The 23,222-nt window shown below is 38.5% G+C and overlaps 1 protein-coding gene across 4 annotated transcripts in view; it reads right to left on the bottom strand.

The window, feature by feature from the left end:
• Positions 1-23,222, bottom strand: part of MLLT10 (MLLT10 histone lysine methyltransferase DOT1L cofactor) — a 218,008-nt gene that overhangs the window by 151,617 nt on the left and 43,169 nt on the right. For all 4 annotated transcript variants that reach the window (XR_009690015.1, XM_061126177.1, XM_061126178.1 and 1 more), the window contains exon 4: positions 16,642-16,696. Coding sequence is in view for 3 of the 4 variants with exons in the window: in XM_061126177.1 (XP_060982160.1) it covers positions 16,642-16,696 (55 nt within the window). In the remaining variant the exon portion in view is untranslated. The remainder of the gene's footprint in view (positions 1-16,641; positions 16,697-23,222) is intronic.

Genomic DNA, 23,222 nt, shown 5'->3' with positions numbered 1-23,222 from the left:
TTCGATGCCTGGGTTGGGAAGATCCCCTGCAGAAGGAAAGGCTACCCACTCCAGTATTCTGGCCTGGAGAATTCCATGGACTGTATAGTCCATGGGGCTGCAAAGAGCCGGACACGACTGAGCGAATGAGCACATGTCAGCAACAATGGGGGAGCAGGCGGCTCCCAAAGGCACCTTCCACCACAGAAACATCAAAAAGTCAGCAAAACTGTAAGAACCAATTTCAAAGATTCTGGAAAAAAGAGTGAAAGGTTTGCAGAAACCAACCGAATACTAAGTCAGGAAAAAAACAAACTTAAAAACTGTGGGAAAGTGGAGAGTTCCCTCGCCATCCAGTGGTTACGAGTAGGTGCTCTGACTGCCAGAGGTCTGGGTTCAGTCCTTGGTTGGGGAACTAAGATCCTACAAGGGGCAAAAAAGCCAGCAAAAAAAGAAAAAAGTAAGAAAGCGTTGGGAATTCTTACTTTCCCTTGACCCTGTCATCCTGGATTCAGCAGAAGTCTTGAAGAGAGCACCTTGTAGACCTAGTAAACAACCCCAGCTCCAGTTTCTGAAGGAACAGAGCAGACTTTATTTGCAAATAATTGTGCTTCCCTATTTTAAAATGCCTGTGGGCTACTGAAGAACACATCTTATTCTTTTGACAAGCTCAGAACTCACACAGGGCAGCAAAGTGTAGGGTATTCCTCAAATCACTGTATGGCAGACAAAACCAAAAAAAAAAAGGCACAGATGCCTGGGGCAAAAGATTATGGTTCACAAACATGCCAAGAGTCCAAGAGGAAAAGCTGGGACGAATTTTCTCTTGGAAACTGGGAGCACTGAAAAGTATCTGTGCATTCCAGGGAATTTAGACAGCACCACATGCGCAGGGCAGGATGCATCCTCGTAAAAGACCTGATGAGACGCTAAACTTTAATCCCTGATATATCTCCTGGTACAGGGCAAGCAGGAAGCAGAACTCTAAGCAAACTAGCTGGCCACTGAAGGAAAGATCCCAGCACAGAGTCAATCCACAAACACTGGAGAGTTGTTTTTTGTTTTTTTTTTTTTTAACCCCTCTCCCTTCTACTGCATATTATCTTAGCACCTAGTATTCAAGCAAGTCTTTGCCAAAACACTAGTTGAACACAAGCTACAAAAACAGACTTTAGAGATCGAAGTGACAAAGAAAGCACACTTTAAAAATATATATATATATAGAAAACCACTTAAAAGGCAAGTAACACCAAGCAACAAAATTAAATCATGAGTAAAGAACCTACTTTGCAGAGTCACCATATCATAAAAGTCAGTATGTCCAGTTTTCAAGAAAGAGTTACAGAGGATATAAAGAAAAAGAGCATATAGTCCATTCACAGGAGAATTTAACAGAATTTGTCCCTGCAGAAGCACAGACATTAAATACAGACTTTAAAATCACTGTCTTAGATCTGCTCAAAGAGCTAAAGGAAAGCAAGGACAAGAAACTACAAAGGGAACCAGGACAATGAAGTCTCAACAAACAGAATTAATAGAGAGTCATTTTAAAAAGGAACCAAACACAAACACTGATGCTTAAAATTATAATAACCAGAATGAAAAATACACTAGAGGGTCTCAACAACAGATCTGAGTACAGAGGGAAAAACTCAGTAAACTTAAAGGTATACCAATTGAAACATTAGATAAAGACATGACTCTACATATTCAAGAGGTTCAAGAAACCACCAGAATAAACACAAAGAGATCTGCACTGAGATAAAGTAATAAATCACTGCTAAAAGCCAAGGAAAAAGAGAATCTTTGAGAAGAAACTTGTTACATACAAGGAATCCTCAGTAAGATTAAACAAAAAATTTCTCAGCAAATTCAACAGGGGTCATTAGAGTGTGTACAATGACATTTTTAAATTTCTGGAAGAAAAAACTTGTCACTTAAGAATTCCAAATCGAGCAAAATTATCCTTCAAATATGGAAAAAAAACAGACATCCCAATGAAATGCAAGGTGAGGGAATCTGTCGCTAAGAGACCTGCCCCACACGAATCTGGAGAAGGGTTTCTTCTGGCTAACCAAAAGAATACTGTTCTTTAGTCACTAAGTGTGTCCGACTCTGTGACACCATGGATTGCAGCCCACCAGGCTCCTCTGTCCATGGGATTTCCCAGGAAACAATACTGTCATGGGTTGCCATTTCCTTCCCCTGGGAATCTTCCCAATCAAGGGATCAAACCCATGTTCCCTGCATTGGCAGGCAGATTCTTTACCACTGAACCACCAGGGAAGCCCCCAGTAAAGTTTAAATACAGGTAAAAATTAAAGCCAACATTATAATACTTTTGATTTATAACTCATTATCTTTCCTACATGGTTTAACATCTACTTTTTCATCACTGACTACGCTAAAGCCTTTGACTACGTGTGGATCACAACAAACTGTGCACAATTCTTCAAGAGATGGGAATACCAGACCACCTTACCTGCCTCCTGATAAATCTGTATGCAGGTCAAGGAGCAACAGTTAGAACCAGACATGTAACAACAGACTGGTTCCAATTTGGGAAAGAGGCACATCAAGGCTATGTATTGCCACCCTGCTTATTTAACTTATATGCAGAGTACATCATGCGAAATGCTGGGCTGAATGCAGCACAAGCTGAAATCAAGATTGCAGTGAGAAATATCAATAACCTAAGATATGCAGATGACACCACCCTTATGGCAGAAAGCAAAGAGGAACTAAAGAGCCTCTTGATGAAGGTGAAAGAGGAAACTGAAAAACTTGGCTTAAGATTCAACATTCAAAAACCTAAGGGCTTCCTTTGTGGGTCAGCTGGTAAAGAATCTCCATGCAATGTGGGAGACCTGGGTTCGATTCCTGGGTTGGGAAGATCTCTGGAGAAGGGGAAGGCTACCCACTCCAGTATTCTGGTCTGTAGAATTCCGTGGACTGTATAGTCCATGGGGTCGCAAAGAGTCGGACATGACTGAGCAACTTTCACTAAAATGTAAAAAAAAAAACAAAAACAAAACTAAGATCATGGCATCTGATCCCATCACTTCATGGCAAATAGATAGGGAAACAATGGAAACGGTGAGAGACTTTATTTGGGGGGGCTCCAAAATCACTGCAGATGGTGACTGCAGCCATGAAATTAAAAGATGCTTGCTCCTTAGAAGAAAAGCTATGACAAACCTAGACAGCACATTAAAAAGCAGACGCATTACTTTGCCAACAAAGGTCCATCTAGTCAAAGCTATGGTTTTTCCAGTGGTCATGTGTGGATGTGAGAGTTGGACTGTAAAGAAAGCTGAGTGCCCAAGGAATTGATGCTTTTGAACTGTGGTGTTGGAGAAGACTCATGAGAGTCCCTAGGACTGCAAGGAGATCAAACTAGTCAATCCTAAAGGAAATCAACCATGAACAAACATTGGAAGGACTGATACTGAAGCTGAAACTCCAACAGTTTGGCCACATGTGAAGAGCCAACTCACTGGAAAAGACTGATGCTGGGAAAGACTGAAGGCAGGAGGAGAAGGGGAAGACAGAGGACAAGATGGTTGGATGGCATCACCGACTCAATGGACATGAGTTTGAGCAAGCTCCAGGAGTTGGTTAAGGACAGGGAAGCCTGGCATGCTGTAGTTCATAGCTGTCAAAAAGAGTCAGACACAACTGAGAAACTGAACAACAAAATCATTTAAAAGATAAATGCATGACACAAATTTTGAAAAAAACAACAGAAAGGTTGGGGGTGTAGATGTATAGGAGCAGAATCTTTGCATGCTGTTGAAGATAAGTTGGTATCAATTCAAACAAAGGTATTATAATAAATTTAGGATAACTGTAATCCTCATGGAAAGCAGCAAGGACATACAGCTGGCCCTTGAAAAACACAAGTTTGAACAATGAAGGTCCACTTATATGTAAGTTTTCCATAGTAAATAATACTACAGTTCTACATGATCCAGAGTTGTTTGAATTTGTGGATACAGAACCTTGGATATAGAGGAATCATTTATATATATATATATATTGCATTAAGGAAATGCAAATTAAAGCTACAAGGATACTGCAGACATAGAAAACAAACTTATGATTACCACAGGATTACCACAGGGCTCGAAAAGGAGAGAAAGAAATTAGAATTTGTCTCTAATGGGATTAACAGATGCGCATTGCTACACGAAATAGATGAGAAACAAACAGCTACTGACACTGTATCCAATCTTGTAATAACCAACAAGACAAAAATCATCTCAAAAACATTCCCACAAAGATCTTCTTCTTTAATGGCAACTTGAAACAAACACAAACCCTGACTATACCAAGTGTTGAAGAGGATATAAAGCAACTGGAACTCTCAAATGCTCCTGATGGGAATGTAAAATGTTACAATCACTTTAGAAAATAGTTTGTCAGTTCCTTAAACAATTAAGCCTGCACTTATAAACTAGCCATTTCATTCCTATTTACCCAAGGTAAATGAAGGCCTATGGTCATACATGCACTCAAATGTTAAAAGCTTCATTTTTAATAGCTGGAAACTAAAAGCAATCTGTCAACAGGTTAATAAACTCATACAAAGGAGTGATAGTGAACAAAAAGAAATGAAGTATTGATACACGTAACAAGAAGAATTACTTCAAAATACTTATAATGATGGAAATAAACCAGACAAAAAGTGTGCATGTATATTATATACATATTTGTATGTCTAGATACACATTAGACTCCATTTGTAGAAAACTCTAGAAAACATAAATTAACCTACAGTAATAGAAAGCAGACCACTGGGTGACCTGGGAGAGTCTGCAAAGAGGGACAGATAACTCAGATATACTATAAAGATATATAAGGAAAGTTTTAGGAATGATGGATACGTTCACTGACTTGACTATGTTAATGCTTTCATGTATATACATTAGTAAATGTCATATATTTCAAAGTCAATCATATCTGAATAAAGCTTTTTTAAAAGAATAAATCTCAAAATAGATCTCAATCCAACATGTATATGTAAGCCTGAGTCCCTCTGCTGATCACCTGAAAGTATCACAACTTGTTAACTGGCTATACTCCAATATAAAATAAAAAGTTCAAAAGGAAAAAAAGTAAAACTTAATTAATATTAAAAAATAGATCTCAATTCAAATTTTAATTTGTAGTAAATGTTAAATCATTTATACACAATAGTTAATGAGACAAGGTAGATTAAAGATTGAGAGAAATACAGTAGACTTAAAAAAAAAAAATGATCAAACTATATGCTGCCTATGAGAAACATTTTGGGGCTTCCTAGGTATCCCAGTGGTAAAGAAGTCTCCTGCCAATGCAGGAGACACCAAGAGACATGGGTTCAATTCCTGGGTCAGGAAGATTCCCTGGAGCAAGAAATGACAAACCACTCCAGTATTCTTGCCAGGGAAATATCATGGCCAGAGGACTATATAGTCCATGGGTTGCAAAGAGTTGGACACAACTTTGCGACTAAACAACAACAAGCCAAAAATAAAAAGAGAAACACTTAATAAAAAGACTGTTAAGTTTAAAGAATATAAAGCAAATCAATGGGAAATGATATATCCTGCTAATAGTAAGAATATAAAGGCAGGAGTGACTGTTCTGATATCAGATATATACTACAAAACAAACACGCCATAGAAAGAAAGGGACATTTTATAACAATAAAGGGGTATCAATAAAAAGATGTAACAATTAGGAAAGTATATGTACCCAGCCTTAAAATATATGAAGCAACACTTGACAGGATTAAAGGAAGAAACAGACAATGTTCCAACCATAACAGATTTTTAACATATGATTTTTGACAATAATAGATGAACTAGATTCACCCCCCCTAAAAAAAATCGATAAAGACATAAAAGAGCTTAACAATAAAAACTGTCTTGATCTAACTGACTACAACACTATATTCATTCAACAGTAGAATACACATTGCTTTTGAAATAGATATGACACATTCACCAACAACAGTATGCTGGGCCTTGAGATAAGTCTTAGTGGACTTTAAAGGACTAAAATCATCCAGAGTGGAATCGCTAACAATAAACAAATTAAATTAGCAACCAACAAATTACCTATCTAGCAATGCAACTGGCAAATAAATAATAGACTTCTAAATTTGGGGGTAAAAGAGAAGAGCAAGAGAAATTTGGAAAACATCTTGAACTGACTAACAACAAATAAACAACATATCAAATTCTGTGGAATGCAGTAAAAATGTTAGGAGGGAAACTTGAAGCTTTAAATATTTTTACTAACACTTCATGACAAATAGATGGGTAAACAACAGAAACAGTGAGAGACTTTATTTTGGGGGGGCTCTAAAATCACTGCAGATGGTGACTGCAGCCATGAAATTAAAAGACGCTTGCTCCTTGGAAGAAAAGCTACGACAAACCTAGACAGTACATTAAAAAGCAGACACATTACTTTGCCTACAGAGGTCCATATAGTCAAAGCTATAGTTTTTCCAGTGGTCATGTGTGGATGTGAGAGTTGGACTATAAAGAAAGCTGAGTGCCCAAGGAATTGATGCTTTTGAACTGTGGTGTTGGAGAAGACTCTTGAGAGTCCCTGGGACTGCAAGGAGATCCAACCAGTCCATCCTAAAGCAAATCAGTCCTGGGTGTTCATTGGAAGGACTGATGTTGAAGCTGAACTCCAATACTTTGGCCACCTGATGTGAAGAAGTGACTCACTGGAAAAGACCCTAATGCTAGGAAAGATTGAAGGAGGGAGGAGAAGCGGAGGACACAGGTTGGATGGTTGGATGGCATCACCGACTCGATGGACATGACTTTGAGCAAGCTCTGGGAGTTGATGATGGACAGGGAAACCTGGTGCGCTGCAGTCCAGAGAGTTGCAAAGAGTCGAACACAACTGAGCGACTGGACCGAACCGAACTGAACTAGGAAAGAAGATCTAAAATCAAAGATTGAAGGTGTTGCCATGAAGAAGTTAAAACATTAGAGCTAAATACATACAAAGTATGTAGAAAAAAGGAAACCATAAAGATTAAAGGAGCAATCAGTAAAACACAGAAAACAGGCATATAACTTTAAAAATTAAAGTCAGTTTATTTCTTTAAAAAGGTGAACAAAACTGACAAATTCCAGGTACACTGGTTAAAGAAAAATAAAACCAAACATCAAACTCCAAAAACCAAAACAACAAAGTAAAACAAAACAAAAAGCAGAGACCACAAATCACCAATATTAAGAATAAAAATAGGGCTTATCACTACTGACACACTACTGATCCAACAAATAACAACAGGCTAATAAAAAATACTATACATATTTACTCTCCAAAAATAAAATTTTGGGCTTCCCTAGGGGCTCAGTGGTAAAGAATCTGCCCGCCAATGCAGGAGACATGGGACTGATCCGTGTCTGGTCCGGGAAGATCCCACATGCCTCAGAGCAACTAAGCCAGTGAGCCACAACCCACTCATGGGCTTACAGCCCGTGCTCTTGAGCCCAGGAGTTCCAACTACTAAAGTTCTCTTCCCCTAGAGCTGGTGTTCCACAACAAGAGAAGCAACCACAATGAGAAGCCCACACACCACCACAAGAGTAGCCCCTGCTCGTCAACAACTAGAGAAAAGCTCTTGCATCAACAAAAACTCAGCACAGCCAAAAATAATAAACAAAATTATTTTAAAAAAATAAATTTTTCAGGGCTTCCCTGGTGGCTCAGTGGTAAAGAATCCACCTGCCAATGCAGAGGACATGGGTTCGATCCCTGGTCCAGGAAGAGTGCACATCCATGGAGCAACTAGGCCTGTGGGCCACAACTGCTGAGCCCACACACAGCAACTACTGAAGCCTGTGTGCCCCTAGAGCCCATGCATCCCAAACAAGAGCAGCCTCCACAACAGGAAGCCCACACACCCGCGCTGAAGAGTAGCCTCTGTTCGCCCCAACTAGAGAAAGCCCACATGCAGCAACAAAGACCAGTGCAGCCAAAAATAAATGAATCTTTATAAAAAGAGCATACAGATTTTAATGTTTCAAAAGCACGTTAACAAGCTTCAGTACACTGACAATGTTTTCAAGGGTACAGTTCAGTAGTGTTGAATCTCCCTTCTTTTTAAGGAGGGAGATTAATATCCCATTTTATGTATATAACACATCTTGTTTGAGGTATGGTGGCTCAGAGGTAAAGCAATGCAGGAGACCTGGGTACAATCCCTGGATTGGGAAGATCCCTGGAAAAGGAAATGGCAACCCACTACAGTATCCCTGCTTGGAGAATCCCACGGACAGAGGAACCTGGTAGGCTACAGTCCCCGGGGTCACAAAGAGTCAGGCACGACTGAGTGACTTCACTTTCACATCTTGTTTATCCATTCTGCCTCTGACAGACATTTGAGTTGCTTATACTTCCTGACTACTGTCAATAGTTCTTCTATGACCATGAATGTACAAATATCTCTCAGAGACTCTGCCTCCAGATACATCCACTGGAAGTGGAATTGCTGGATTATTCTTTTTTATAGTAATCTTTTTAAATTTTTTGAAGGGCCTCCGTACTGTTTTCCATAGCAGCTATGACACTTTACAATCCCACTAACCGTGCACGAGGGTTCCAATTTCGCCACAGCTTCACTAACACTTATAATTTTGTGTTTTTTTAAAATAGTAGCCATTCCAAAGGTATGCTGTGACCTCACTGTGATTTTTCATCTGTATTTCTACAGTGATTAGTAATGTTGAACACTTTCATATCAGTAATGTCATGTGGATATTTGTGCCCCCTGACATGATGAGAAGAGGACTTAACTTCTGTGGTATTCTTTCCCCAAACCCATAAACCCAATCTAATCAGGAGAAAAACATCAGAGAAACCCAGATTAGGGGACATTCAGCTGGTACCTGGCCAGTATTCAAGACTGTTGAGATCATGCAAAATCAAAAAAGACTGACAAACTGTTACAGGCCATGGGAGACCAAGAAACATGGAAATATAGAGGCTAAAATGTGTGCTAATGTTACCTGTACTCACATGTCAACCTTACAATCAAAATGCTGGAAACATCAAAACCTGCATCAGAGTTTGGAGGCCTCTGCATTGTAACTGTATATGGTTTTCCTTCCTAGGTGTATCTGGTGCTGGATAAGTCCATTATAACTTGTGAGTCTGATCAACGATCCCAAACTGAAACTGACTCAGGCAGTCATGCAACTGTGCTGAGGAAACCATGTCGGAAACAGTCTCTTCTCATGTAATGTGAATTAGTACATCTCAGCAGAGGGGACATGGCAAAATCCACTAAGATTTCAGATGTACATACCCTCTGACCCAGCAATTACACTTCCAGGAATTTTTGCCTACAGCAAATCACCCACATATCTATGATTACATTGTATAGGGTTATTCACTGCAGTATTGTTTTTTAAAAAAGACTAGTAATAACTAAATGCTATTAATGGTTAAATAAATGGTTAAATAAATTACATTTCATTTTTATAATTAAATAACATGCAGATGTATATGAGAGCTTTTTACTGCTTATGTGCAGTGATCTCCAAGGTACATTATTAATGAAGCAGCAATTCATAAAACACTATATTCTACATTTGTGTAGAAAGTGTTTATGTACACAGAAAATAGCTCCAGATAGATATCAAGAATGTGATAACCTCCCCAGGAAGGAAATACATGGCAAAGGAGCAGGAATGGTAAGAGCTAAAAGCTGATAATTATATTCAATTTCCTACTGACATATACATTATTCAGCAATCTCACCATCATCTTAAACTCAACACATAAAAAGAGTATCTCAGCATTGATCTCTACTACCAAAACAACCCTCTATCCAACACTCTAACTCAGTAAAAAACCATCGATATTCAGCTGTCCACAAAGATATGAGCAACTCCCCTTCCTCATCTCAGCCCACATCCATTAAGTCATACAATACTACTACTAGACAGCCATGATTTAAGCTTGTTCAGTGTCCATTCCCTCTTCTCACTAGAATACCATGCTTGAAGAGATTCTATTTGCTTCTGCTTCTAATAACTCCAAAATGCAAGCACTCAAGCACTCATTTTTTCCTCGAAGTCTGTGAGTTATATCTTTTCTTCTTTTTGCTTCAGATATCCAGATCTATTTCTGTTACTGACAACTAAATAATATACATGTCTCTTGAAGCATCTGGACTGATGACATCTCCAAGAGCCGGTGATCTTACAGAAACACCAGAAAATGGAGTATAAAGTGTCAAAACCAATTTGGTCAGAACTCTACTCTGGAAGATAGTCAAAAAGTTTACAGTATCAAGTAAACAACAAAGAGGCAACTTAAAAACTGTAAGAGTTTTGTGTCATTTTCACTTGCCTAGGCTCTACCACTTACTAGCGTGACAATGGTCTTGAAGAGAGAATCCCATGTTCGTAGTGCCAAACTCTGGACCCTGGTTCCTAAAGGGGTGAAGCAGACAGAGCTTGTCCTCAAAGAACTGTGGTTTTAAGTTTTAACCGAACTAAGGGAGGAGGACTGACTTAGGCATTTGCTCTTGTATCCTTAAGCTGGATGAAGTGTGTTTTAAGTTTAAGAGGTTAACTGTAATCCCCAGGATAACCATTTTAAAAATATACATGGGAAATGAAGTAAGAATCAAAATCTGTTACAAGAAACAAAGAAGAACATTATATACTGAAAAGCAGGTCAAAACACCAAGAACATAAAAAACAATTATAAACATACATGCATCAGACATCAGAGCTCCAAAATACATGGGTGGGGCGGAGGGGACAAAACTGAAGGGAGAAACAGGCTGTTCTTTACTCAAGTCAGTAATGGGTAGAACTTAGAAAACCACTATAGAAGAGTTACTACAACCTATCTAGGCTCAATATACGTATACAGAAAACTGCACTCAAATCAGCAAAACACACATTCTTCTCGAACACCCACAAACGGTCTCCAAGACTGATAACAGTGCCAGTCACAAAACAAGTGTCAATAAGTTTTAAAAGATCTGAAATCAGATCTTACTAATCCACAGTAGAATGAAAATAAAAGTCAATAAAAGAAAGAAAACTGGAAAATCCACAAATATATGGAAATTACACAATATTCTCTTAAACAAACAACGAGTCAAAGAAGAAATGATGATGGAAACTGGAAAATACTTTAAGACAAATGGAAAACATATATAAATGCCATACAAAATTTCATGTGATACATAGAAAGCAACACTCCAGTTAAATTCATACCTGATAATACCTGTGTTGCAAAGAAGATGCTTGAGTGGGGTAAAATGCAGTGAAGGGAGTGACAGTTTAAATACATCCAGGATCTCTTTTTTTTTTTTTTAATTGAGGTATAGTTGGGCTTCCCTGATGGCTCAGAGGTTAAAGTGTCTACCTGCAGTGCAGGAGACCTGGGTTCAATCCCTGGGTCAGGAAGATCCCCTGGAGAAGGAAATGGCAAACCACTCCAGTATTCTTGCCTGGAAAATCCCATGGACGGAAGAGCCTGGTGGACTATAGTCCATGGGGTCACACAGAGTTGGACACGACTGAGCGACTTCACTTTACTTTATAGTTGATTTACAATGCTGTCTTATTTCTGGTGTACAGCAAAGTGACTGAGATATATATATGTTTACATATATATACACACACACACAGAGATATGTATATAGTTTTTCAGTTTCTTTTCTTAGTTTATTACAAGATAATGAATATAGTTCCCTGTGCTATACATAAAATAAAAATGGTAATAATACAGGGTTTCTAATTATTTTTTTTTAGGGTTTCTAATTATATACCTATCTTGAACGACTTTACTTTACTTAAGCCCCAAACCAGGAGGAAAAAGAAAAGTGTAAAGATAAGAGATAAAACAGAAAATAGAAAAATAACAGGAGCAATCAACAAAACCAAAGTTCTTTGAAAGATCAACAAAACTGACAAACTTTTAGACTGACTAGGAAAACAAAGACAAATTACTAAATTCAGAAATGAATGAGAACATTACTGCTGACCTTAACAAAAACAGGAATTAAAAGAGAATACCATCAACAAATGTACACCAACAAATTAGATAACCTACAGGAAACGGACAAATTCCTAGGAAAATGCAAACTAACAAAAATGACTCAAGAAAGAAAATCTGAATGTATCTAGAACAAGAGACTGACTCAATCAACAAGGAAAAGCCTCCCAACAAAGAAAAGCTCTGTACCAGACGCCTTCATAACTGAATACCACCATACATTTAAAGAAATATAAACATAAATCCTTCTCAAACTTCTGAAAAACTTGAAGAGGCAACAATTCCTAGCTCATTCTATGAGGCCAGTATGACATCCAATGCCCCACTGTCAGAGAAAAAAGCGTAAGAAAACAAAGTAACAGTCCAATACACTTTATGAATATAAATGCAAATATTCTCAACACAAGTGTACCAGTGTCCTAGGGAAGTAATAAAAATTTCAACAAATTAGGTAGCTAAAGAAAAAAGAAATATATTCTCTCACACTCTCAGTTCTGGAGGCTAGAAGTCCAAAATCAACATGCTTCTCTCTTCCCTGATGGCTCAGGCAATCCTTGACATTACTTGGTTGATAACTACATAACTCCAATGTCCCCTTTAGTCTACTAATGCACAGAAAATACATGGAACAAAGCGATATGTTAACACACACACACACACACACGCATCTAAGATTGTATCAACAAAGTGTGCTGTGGACAAACACTACAGGGCAAATGACTCAGGTGCTTTTTCCCATGAGTAAACTGACAAAGAGGGGAAAAGGAGACCACGGAAAGACCTAAGAGAAATATCAAGATACTGCAGTGTATGTACCTTATTTGAATCCAGCTTATGGACCTTTGTGAAATCCTGATTCAACAAGTATAAAAAAAAATAGGAGACAATCAAGAAATTTTGAACAATGACTGCACATATCATGGATTAAAGAAATCCTTGTTAATTCTTTTTAGGTGTGATGATATACTGTGCATTTTTAAAATATCCATGTAAGTTAAAAATGCTCACAAAATTTAAATGCTCATCAGAAGACTGGGATAGGGGAAGGCAGAACGGAAACAGCTGGCTATGACTTGGTCATTGTTAAAGCTAGATACCAAGGTGGGGATCCTCTCTACTTGTACGTATGCTTGAAAATTTTCCATAGTAAAACTATTTTTAATATATCTGTAAAAATTTATCACTTTAGTATCTCTCATGTCCATTCCCTCATTTTTAACCCTCCCACTACTTCTCTCAAACAGTTTCTCAGTATCTCTCCCTTGGATTTACTGCAATAAAGCAAAGTCCTATCTTTGTGGAATGTAGATTCCAACATCAGAGTATAAATTATAGGCCCTCAAAATACAAACTCAGACGGTAAAGAATCTGCCTGCAATGCGGGAGACTCGGGTTCGACCCCTGGGTTGGGAAGATCCCCTGGAGAAGGAAACGGCAACCCACTCCGGTATTCTTGCCCAGAAAATCCCGTGAACAAAGGAGCCTGGTAGGCTACAATCCATGGGGTGGCAAAGAGTCAGACATGACTGAGCAACTCACACAAAACAGGAATAATCAAAACTACCCTTGAAAAGCAGCTTTTAACTCCAACAGAGAAAGTGCATGCTACTGAACATTGTTATGAATATACAACGCTGCTTTATTCAAATTCTTCTAATTGTTCTGTCAGATAGTACCTATCAACAGCCCTCAACTCATTTTAAAATTTCCTCTTCAAGAATATAGATAAGCTGACACCGCCTCTTGCCTGGCCCCTTCAATTGTACACTTCCTGTCTTTGACAATGATGGTTGGGAAAGCCTTAAAATCAATCACGAGAGATTTCCATATAGGTTTGGCTAGAGTTCAGTCAATAAAATGGCAGACTGAATTACCTCTACAATTCTTTTTTCTCTCTCTTCCTATGTAACTGATTTTAAGTATGTTAAAAGCACACAGGATCCAGCTACACTTTTCCTTTTTATAGTTGGTGTGGTCTCACACCCTTCTAACCCATTCATAAAGCTGTCAGAGTGATCTTTCTAAAACAGAAAACTCATGTTATTCCTCAGCTTCAATGGCTCCTGAGAATCATCAGAACCAAGTCTTGAACGAAAAAGGGGGAGGGGGAGAAGAAAGGCAAAGGGAGAAGGTAGGGAAGGAAGGCACGTCAAGACTGCGGGAGGAGGCAGGAGGGGAGGGAGGGAGGGAAAAGACAAGCATGGGAAAGGGGAAAGAAGCTCCACCTCTCAGAAGGTCTACCATTCAAACTTTACAATGCAAATCCCTGATACACCTGCCTCTTTATCATTTGCTTCTCCCTTTGCCTATAACTCACTTTCAACACACCAATCTATGCTAAAACACTTACCTTCAACAAAGATCTATGGAGTAGTTGACACTGAAGAAAATCAAAAGTAAAAGTGAGAAATTCCTGATCATGATCACTAGAGAAAGAAAACTAAAACTTGGAACATAATTTTCCAGCATGAAAACTGGTGTTAGTTGCTAGGTTGTGCCTGACCCCTTGGTCTGTAGCTCACCAGGCTCCTGGGAAAATGGGTATTAGATATTAAAGAACAGTATCATCAATACTATACATCAGGCACATTGTGGGATTTTGCTAACCACTCTGCAAATACAATTAGCATTTCTACAGGAAAACGCATTTCACGTTCCAAAATAATTTTGGAACAGAATTTAGAATCTTTTAAATACACACCAAATTTAGACTATTACACAGATGGCACTGCAAATCAATAAGGAAAAATGAACTGAAAGAAAAAAGGAAAGACAGACAAAAGAAGTCATAAAAATACTAGAGAAGGTACTCCCCTGGTGGTCCAGTGGTTAGAACTCCACATTTCCACTACAAGAGGCACAGATTCAGTCCTTGGTCAGAGAACTATCCCACATGCTGTGCGGTGCAGCCAAAAACAAACAAAAAACAAACTTAGAGGGAAATGTGAAAGCATTCCCTATATAACTTTGGAGTAGGGAAACTGTTTAACTAATGGTTCAAAATCTCAGAAGCCATGACACATAAGATTAATAAATTCAGCTAAATAAAAATCAAAACCTTCTGTATGGATAAAAACCCCAAGAGCAAAGATTAACAGCAAGAATGAATCATCAAAAAAGCCTAATATATGAAGTGCTCCTATGAAAGCTCCAACAAATCAAAAAGAAAAAGATCAATGACTAAATAGAAAAAGCATATGAAGAGATCACAGAACGGACAACATGAATTGCTCTTAAAAACATGAAAAGATGCTCAGATTCAGTTATAATAAGAGAAATGCAAAATACAAGCTCTGAGATACTTTCACCTACTGGATTACCAAAGACATGAAGAATAGGTTTTCATTCATTACTGCTGGGAACACAAACTGGTACAACCACTAAACGCAATGATTTGGGAGTATCTACCAAAATTAACTGCAAAATCTCTTCCATCCAACAGTTCCACATCTGAGAATTAATAAAAACCTACAGATGTCACTGCATACAAGCAAAATGACATATATACAAGCAGTAGTCATAAACACAAAAGATTAGAAAGTCCATCAACAAGTGACTAATTCCATAACATGCAGTAATAAATAAAGCTCTATACTGATAAATTGCTTGGGGGAAAAAACTTAAGATGCAAGAGAGTATGCATACTATTAATCCATTTGTATTAAAGTTACAAAAATAAGTCTCCTCATATTTATTGGTATATGCAAAAAAGTAACAGACTATGTTGGTGGCAGAAGGTTTACTGAGAAACTGTGTAGATGGTGAACAGAAGTAGGAGGGGGGTTTTTAATATTTAAAATTTCGGATAATGTGACTTATGGTCTAAACATTAAATTTAAATAGATATATTGCTAGCCAAAAACACTATTTTTTCCTTTTATTTACTTGTGTCATGACACTACTCTATGCCAAAAACACTTTATAGAGTTGGCTGCCCAAAATGGAAGTACATACTAACAGTGGCTTAATCTCTACTTTTTTGAGATTCATCAGTTACTTAATTTTCATAGTATACCACAGATGAATGGATGCCTACACATTTAAGAATGGTACTGAGCTATAAAGAAACATGGGACTGCTTTGAGAAAGGTAACTAAAAATGGAAATGAAAACTAGAAATACAAAAGGGGCCTTAGGAAACCACACCAAAATTTAAGAGAAATCAAATTTCTTTATATTCAAACAACAAAGATCCACAGGGTGTCAAAATTAACATTCATTAGAAACATCATTTGTCTAGCAATACACAAAAGAGGGAAAAAAGAATCTAAAACAACAGATTTTTATCTCTAACCAAGAAAAAAAAAGTGGCTTATTTTCCCAACGGTAATTTCTAATATAAGAAATTGCATCCATTAAAAAAAAAATAAAAACCTCAAGATTTTAATTAGAAGTATATGGATCATCCTGCACTAAAAACACAAAACAAAATATACCTAAGTTTGTCCAAAAAGTAGAAAAATTGTGCTTCAATAAAAAGAAAATTCATGAATTACATCCAGTACTGATAAAAAAATATTTGAGTGGCCATCACTATTTGATATAAATGAATTACCAAATATTTTAAAATACATCTGCACTCCCGTTCTCAAGAAAAATTTTTTCAAAATTTTCTGCACTTACCGCCATTATCTGTTCTTTTTAAAGCTCCATCCTTATGAGGACACAGTTCACATCTCTATTAAAAGGGGGGGAAACAAAGAGATTTTTCAGATTACCAAAGTATAACATCTTCCCTGTAACTTCAAAACTATTCAAAATGTGGCAGTGGCATTTTCTCTTAGTTGCCACCAAGAATATTTCAGAAAGATCCTCACCAAGTAATTCTCTGTGATAAGTGATCATCCTCAGAGTACAAGACAAGAACTTTTAAAAAGTAAAATTTAGTGAACAGTAAAATGTTAAGACTTTTTTCCTTCTTGTTGTATTAATAGAAATAAATAGGTTCTCTGAACACAGTATTTGGGCACGATTTTTAATATTTGCCTCTATCCCTTTACTGTTGAATCAACCAGGATTATTACATAGTCAGTTGGATCTGGCTTCTCCTGAAATAAAGAGGCAAACTCAAATTCATAATTTCTATTTAGGCAGATTATGATCTCATATGTGCTGACCTGCCTTTGGAAGGCAAGAACTGCTCTAATTATTCCCATTATTCTTTTCATTCACAGCACAGTGATACTCAGCAGTTATTATGGATCCCTCTCTCTACCACGCCCACCATTTTAAACCAGAAACAAACACCAAGCCAGTATTACCATTTTTTTCCCTACTGACAAGAGGACTGAAATAATTATAAAAATAAAGAGTTTTCAGCGGCACTGTCTTACTATAAAGACTATATTCCTAGAAGTGATAAAGTCATATATAACTATTTATTATCTGTATCCTTCCTTACTCTCCAAAGAGGTTTTGAGAGTCACTTCTTAAGTAGGTTGATGAGAAGTCCAGGGTGCCCAAGGAGGAGAAATGGGTCTGGGGCCAAGGAGAAGAAAAGGACAAACTTCTCTACATTCCTCAGTCTTAGTCACATTTTTGTTTTTGTTTTTTTTTCCTTTAAGGCCAGAGCTGATGATTACACAACAAAACAACTCATCTTAAACTCTGTACTAAGGATTATATAACAACAAAGTATCCTGCTTGAGGACATGTTTTTCCTTCTTAAGAACCTTCTGACTAATCCTGTTATCTTAAAATGTAAGTTGTGGGAGTGGGTATGGTAACACCTTTACAACCTTGAGACATTCTTTGATTTACTGTAATAACCAACTGAAAAAGTATCTAGCTCCCTTGCTAAGACAAGGAGAAGGGCACTCTCCACCCCCTTCTAATGTCTATGTCAGAAGCCTTCTCTGTCCTTTTTACACTGTAATAAAACTTCTGCCACACAAGAGCCCTGAGTGGTCAAGCCTGGTCCCTGATCCTGAAGCTAAATTTTCTTCTCCAGAGATGACCAATCCAACACCGTTCACCATAAGCTATCAGTTTGAAGCATATAATACCGTAATATAAATGAGCTACAAAGGAAAATAAAGAGCAGGAAGTTAAGATAAAACAGTATGTAAGTACACAATAAGCTGGTTAGGGAGGATGAACACCAAAGTAGTAAAATCATCTACATCCATCAGAAGCAGTTAAGGCATATACAAAACAATTAGATGCAAATTATATCAAAAACAGTCATCATTAGGGGAGGAGAATACAAAAGCAGGTTTTTTAAAATGCACTTGAAATTTAGAGGTCAGCAACTTAAAACAATCCTATATATATATACAGAGCACTATACCAAAATCTCACAGTAACTGCAAACGAAAAATGTGTAATAGATAACACACATAAATAAGAAAAGGGAATCCAAACATAACCCAAAGTATGAAAGTATGGAAGTATGAGTCACTCAGTCGTGTCCAACTCTGCGACCCCACTGACTGTAGCCTGCCAGGTTCCTCTGTCCGTGGGATTTGCCAGGCAAGAATACTGGAGAGGGTTGCCATTTCCTTCTCCAGGTGATCTTCCCAACCCAGGGATCAAACCCAGGTCTCCCATATTGCAGGCAGACTCTTCAACATCTGAGACACCACGGAAGTCCAGAAACGAAACCCAAAAAGGCCATCAAATCACAAGAAAACAAAAGAAGAATAATGGGGGAAAAAAGACCTACAAAACAAATCCAAAACAATTAACAAAATGGCAATAAGAACTCATATATCAATAATTACCTTAAATGTAAACAGACTAAATGCTCCAACCACAAAGCAGGCTGGATATAGAAACAAGACCCACATACATGCTGCCTACAAGAGACTCACTTCAGATATAGAGACACACACAGACAAAGTGAGAGGGTGGAAAAAGGTATTCTAAGCAAATGGAAAAACCAAAAGTCAGAGTAGCAATGCTTGTATCACACACAGACAAAATGAGAGGGTGGAAAAAGGTATTATTCCATGCAAATGCAAAAATCAAAAGTAAGTCAGAGTAGTTATGCTTGTATCACACAGACAAAATAAAAGGGTGGAAAAAGGTATTCCATGCAAATGGAAAAATCAAAAGTAAGTCAGGTACAAGTCAATCTGCTTGTACCAGACAAAACAGACTATAAAGACTGTCACAAGAGACAAAGAACATTACATAATGATCACAGAATCAATCCAAGAAGATGAAACAACTGTAAATGTATACGCAACCAACACCTTAACATTTGAATACATAAGGTAAATATTAACGGACAAAAAAAGAGAAACTGACAGTAATACAATAATGGTAGGGGACATCAAGTCCCCACTTCATCAATGGACAGATATCCAGAGAGAAAAGCAATAAGGAAACACTGACGGGCCGTGATTAGGACTCCACTTTCAGTGCCGAGGCTCCCAGTTCAATCCCTGGCAACGTGGCACAGGAAAGGGTGCTCAATATTGCTAACTATCAGAGAAATGCAAATAAAAATTACAATGAGGTATTGCTTCTCAGCAGTAAGAACAGCCATCATTAAAAAGTCTACAGGACTTCCCTGGTGGTCCAGTGATTGAGAATCTGCCTGCCAATGCAGGGGACACAGGTTCAATCCCTGGTCTGGCAAGATTCCACTGCCATGTAGCAACTAGGCCCAGGCACCACAACCACTGAAGCCCATGCAGCCTAGAGTCTGTGCTATGTGACAAGAGAAGCCACTGCAATGAGAAGCCCTCACATCACAACTAGAAAGTGAAGTGAAGTCGCTCAGTCGTGTCCGACTCTTTGCCACCCCGTGGACTGTAGCCCACCAGGCTCCTCCGTCCATGGGATTCTCCAGGCAAGAATACTGGAGTGGGTTGCCATTTCATCTTCCCGAGATCCCCGACCCAGGGATCAAACCCAGGCCTCCCGCATTGCGGGCCGACGCTTTAACCTCTGAGCCACCAGGGAAGTTGTTGTGTTTTTTAAGCCTACAAATAATACAGGCCGGAGAGGGTATGAAGTAAAAGGAACCCTCCTACATTGCTAGTAGGAATGTAAACTGTTGTAGCCACTATGGAAAACAGAACAGAGGTTCCCAAAAAACTAAAAACAGAGCTACCAAATGACCCAGGAATCCCACTACTGGCTGGGCGTGTATCCAGAGAAAAAAACTCAACAAGATACATGCACCCCAATGCAATACTAATAGCAATACTATTTACAACAGCCAAGGTATCAGTTCAGTTCAGTTCAGTCACTCAGTCGTGTCCAACTCTTTGGGATCCCATGAACCGCAGCACGCCAGGCCTCCCTGTCCATCACCAACTCCCGGAGTCCAGCCAATGCCATGTCCATTGAGTCAGTGATGTCATCCAACCATCTCATCCTCTGTCATCCCCTTCTCCTCCTGCCCTCAATCTTTCCCAGCATCAGGGTCTTTTCAAATTAGTCAGCTCTTCGCATCAGGTGGGCAAAGTATTGGAGTTTCAGCTTCAACATCAGTCCTTACAATGAACACCCAGGACTGATCTCTCCTTCAGGATGGACTGGTTGGATCTCCTCGCAGTCCAAGGGACTCTCAAGAGTCTTCTCCAACACCACAGTTCAAAAGCATCAATTCTTTGATGCTCAGCTTTCTTTATGGTTCAACTCTCACATCCATACATGACCACTGGAAAAACCATAGCTTTGACAATATGGACCTTTGTCGGCAAAGTAATGTCTCTGCTTTTTATTTTTTTTTATTTTTTATTTTTTATTCATCTGTATTTGTTACAACTTTTTAAAGGAGAATGTGACTTGAGCACTACATTTCCATTCACAAAACTTGCTCCAAGTTACTTTTCCAGCAGCTTTACAATATGCCTGGGCAGGCTTATAATTTTGCTACTCTAAACAATATTTTTCTTTGGAAAACAAGCCCTATGTATGGACAGCGACTCTAATCAAGTTGGTTCAGCTTAACACACTAACTTCTAGAGGCCTGGCACATGCAGTCGTAACTACAGGGGATGGAAGTTTTAAAAAGTATATCCCAGAAGATGAAAACTTGCTTTAACAAGTGTTTCTTTTAAACATCACAGTATATACTTCAGAACACTTCAGTGACAGAAAATTTTGGTCTACTAAAGAATCCGCTTGATAGCTAAACACTTCAGACCACAAAGTTAACACAGGTTACATACACACCTTACAACAAACATAACTACTTCCATCTGTTAAAATAAGCCAACATGAAACTAGGAAAAAACAACTAGCTCTGCTTTAGTGCTAAAAGTATCACAGTATCACACTTAGTATAAAGAAATCTTATCCTCCCCTTATGTAGTTACCATGCCATACAGATTTTTAAATGTTAACCAAAAAAAAGAAATACTTGAAAACATATTAGAGGGAATGGAGACAGAGTGCTGAACACATAGCCAAGCGATCCTCAGGCAGCGCTTAGTCTACTTCTTCCACTCGGGACGTGTCATCATCTCCTTCCAGGGGAGGCATTTCCTCAGTGACTGCAGCACCACTGTCATCAGCAGTGGGGTCATCCTCGTCAATACCGAGACCAAGTTTGATCATCCTGCAGATCCTGTTGGCGTGTGTCTGGGGATCCTCCAGACTGAAGCCAGAAGACAGGAGAGCTGTTTCATACAGCAGGATGACCAGATCCTTCACAGACTTGTCATTCTTCTCAGCCTCTGCCTTTGGCCTCAAGGTCTCGATGATGGAGTGGTCAGGGTTGATCTCCAGGTGTTTCCTGGCTGCCATGTAGACCATCGTTGAGTTGTCTCTCAGGGCTTGAGCCTTCATGATCTGTTCCATGTTTGCTGTCCGGCCGTATGTGCTTGTAACAATGCATGCCTCTGCTTTTTAATGTGCTATCTAGGTTGATCATAACTTTCCTTCCAAGGAGAGAGCGTCTTTTAATTTCATGGCTGCAATCACCATCTGCAGATTTTGGAGCCCAGAAAAATAAAGTCAGCCACTGTTTCCACTGTTTCCCCATCTATTTGTCATGAAGTGATGGGACCAGATGCCATGATCTTAGTTTTCTGAATGTTCAGCTTTAAGCCAACTTTTTCACTCTCCTCTTTTACTTTCATCAAGAGGCTCTTTAGTTCTTCTTCACTTCTGCCATAGGGTGGTGTCATCTGCATATCTGAGGTTATTGATATTTCTCCCAGCAATCTTGATTCCAGCTTGTGCTTCATCCAGCCCAGCGTTTCTCATGATGTACTCTGCATATAAGTTAAATAAGTAGGGTGAAAATATACAGCCTTGACGTACTTTTTTTCCTGTTTGGAACCAGTCTGTTGTTCCATGTCCAGTTGTAACTGTTGCTTCCTGACCTGCATACAGATTTCTCAGGAGGCAGGTCAGGTGGTTTGGTATTCCAATCTCTTTCAGAATTTTCCACAGTTTATTGTGATCAACAAAGTCAAAGGCCTTGGCATAATCAATAAAGCAGAAGTAGATGTTTTTCTGGAACTCTCTTGCTTTTTCAATGATGGAGCGGATGTTGGCAATTTGATCTCTGGTTCCTCTGCCTTTTCTAAAACCAGCTTGAACATCTGGAAGTTCACAGTTCATGTATTGCTGAAGCCTGGCTTGGAGAATTTTAAGCATCACTTTACTTGCGTGTGAGATGTGCAATTGTGCGGTAGTCTGAGCATTCTTTGGCATTGCCTTTCTCTGGGATTAGAATGAAAACACCTTTTCCAATCCTGTAGCCACTGCTGCGTTTTCCAAATTTGCTGGCATATTGAGGGCAGCACTTTCACAGTATCATCTTTCAGGATTTAAAATAGCTCAACTGGAATTCCATCACCTCCACTAAGCAACCTAAATGCCCATCAATAGAGAAAAGGATATAAAATATGTGGTATGTGTGTAAGCAGAAGTGTGTGCATGCATGTGTGCATATATATACAATGAAATATTAGCCATTAAAAAGAATGAAATAATGCCATCTGCAGCAACATGGATGGTCATCCTAGAGATGATCATACTAAATGACAAACGTCAAAAATCAATTACCATGTGGGATCATTTATATGTAAAATCTTAAAAAATGATACAACTGAACTTATTTACAGAACAGAAATAGACTCTCAAACATTTAGGAAAAAAAGTTACCAAAGAGGATGTGAGGAGGATAAATTAGGACTGTGGGATTAACATATACATACCACTATATATAAAACAGGCAAACAAAAAGGACCTACTGTATAGCACAGGGACCTATTACTCAACACCCTGCAATAATC

Source organism: Dama dama, chromosome 23 (genome assembly GCF_033118175.1).
Source record: "Dama dama isolate Ldn47 chromosome 23, ASM3311817v1, whole genome shotgun sequence".
NCBI lineage: Eukaryota > Metazoa > Chordata > Mammalia > Artiodactyla > Cervidae > Dama > Dama dama.
Note: the sequence above shows the minus strand (reverse complement) of the source record. Positions and strands in the feature narration are given on the sequence as shown.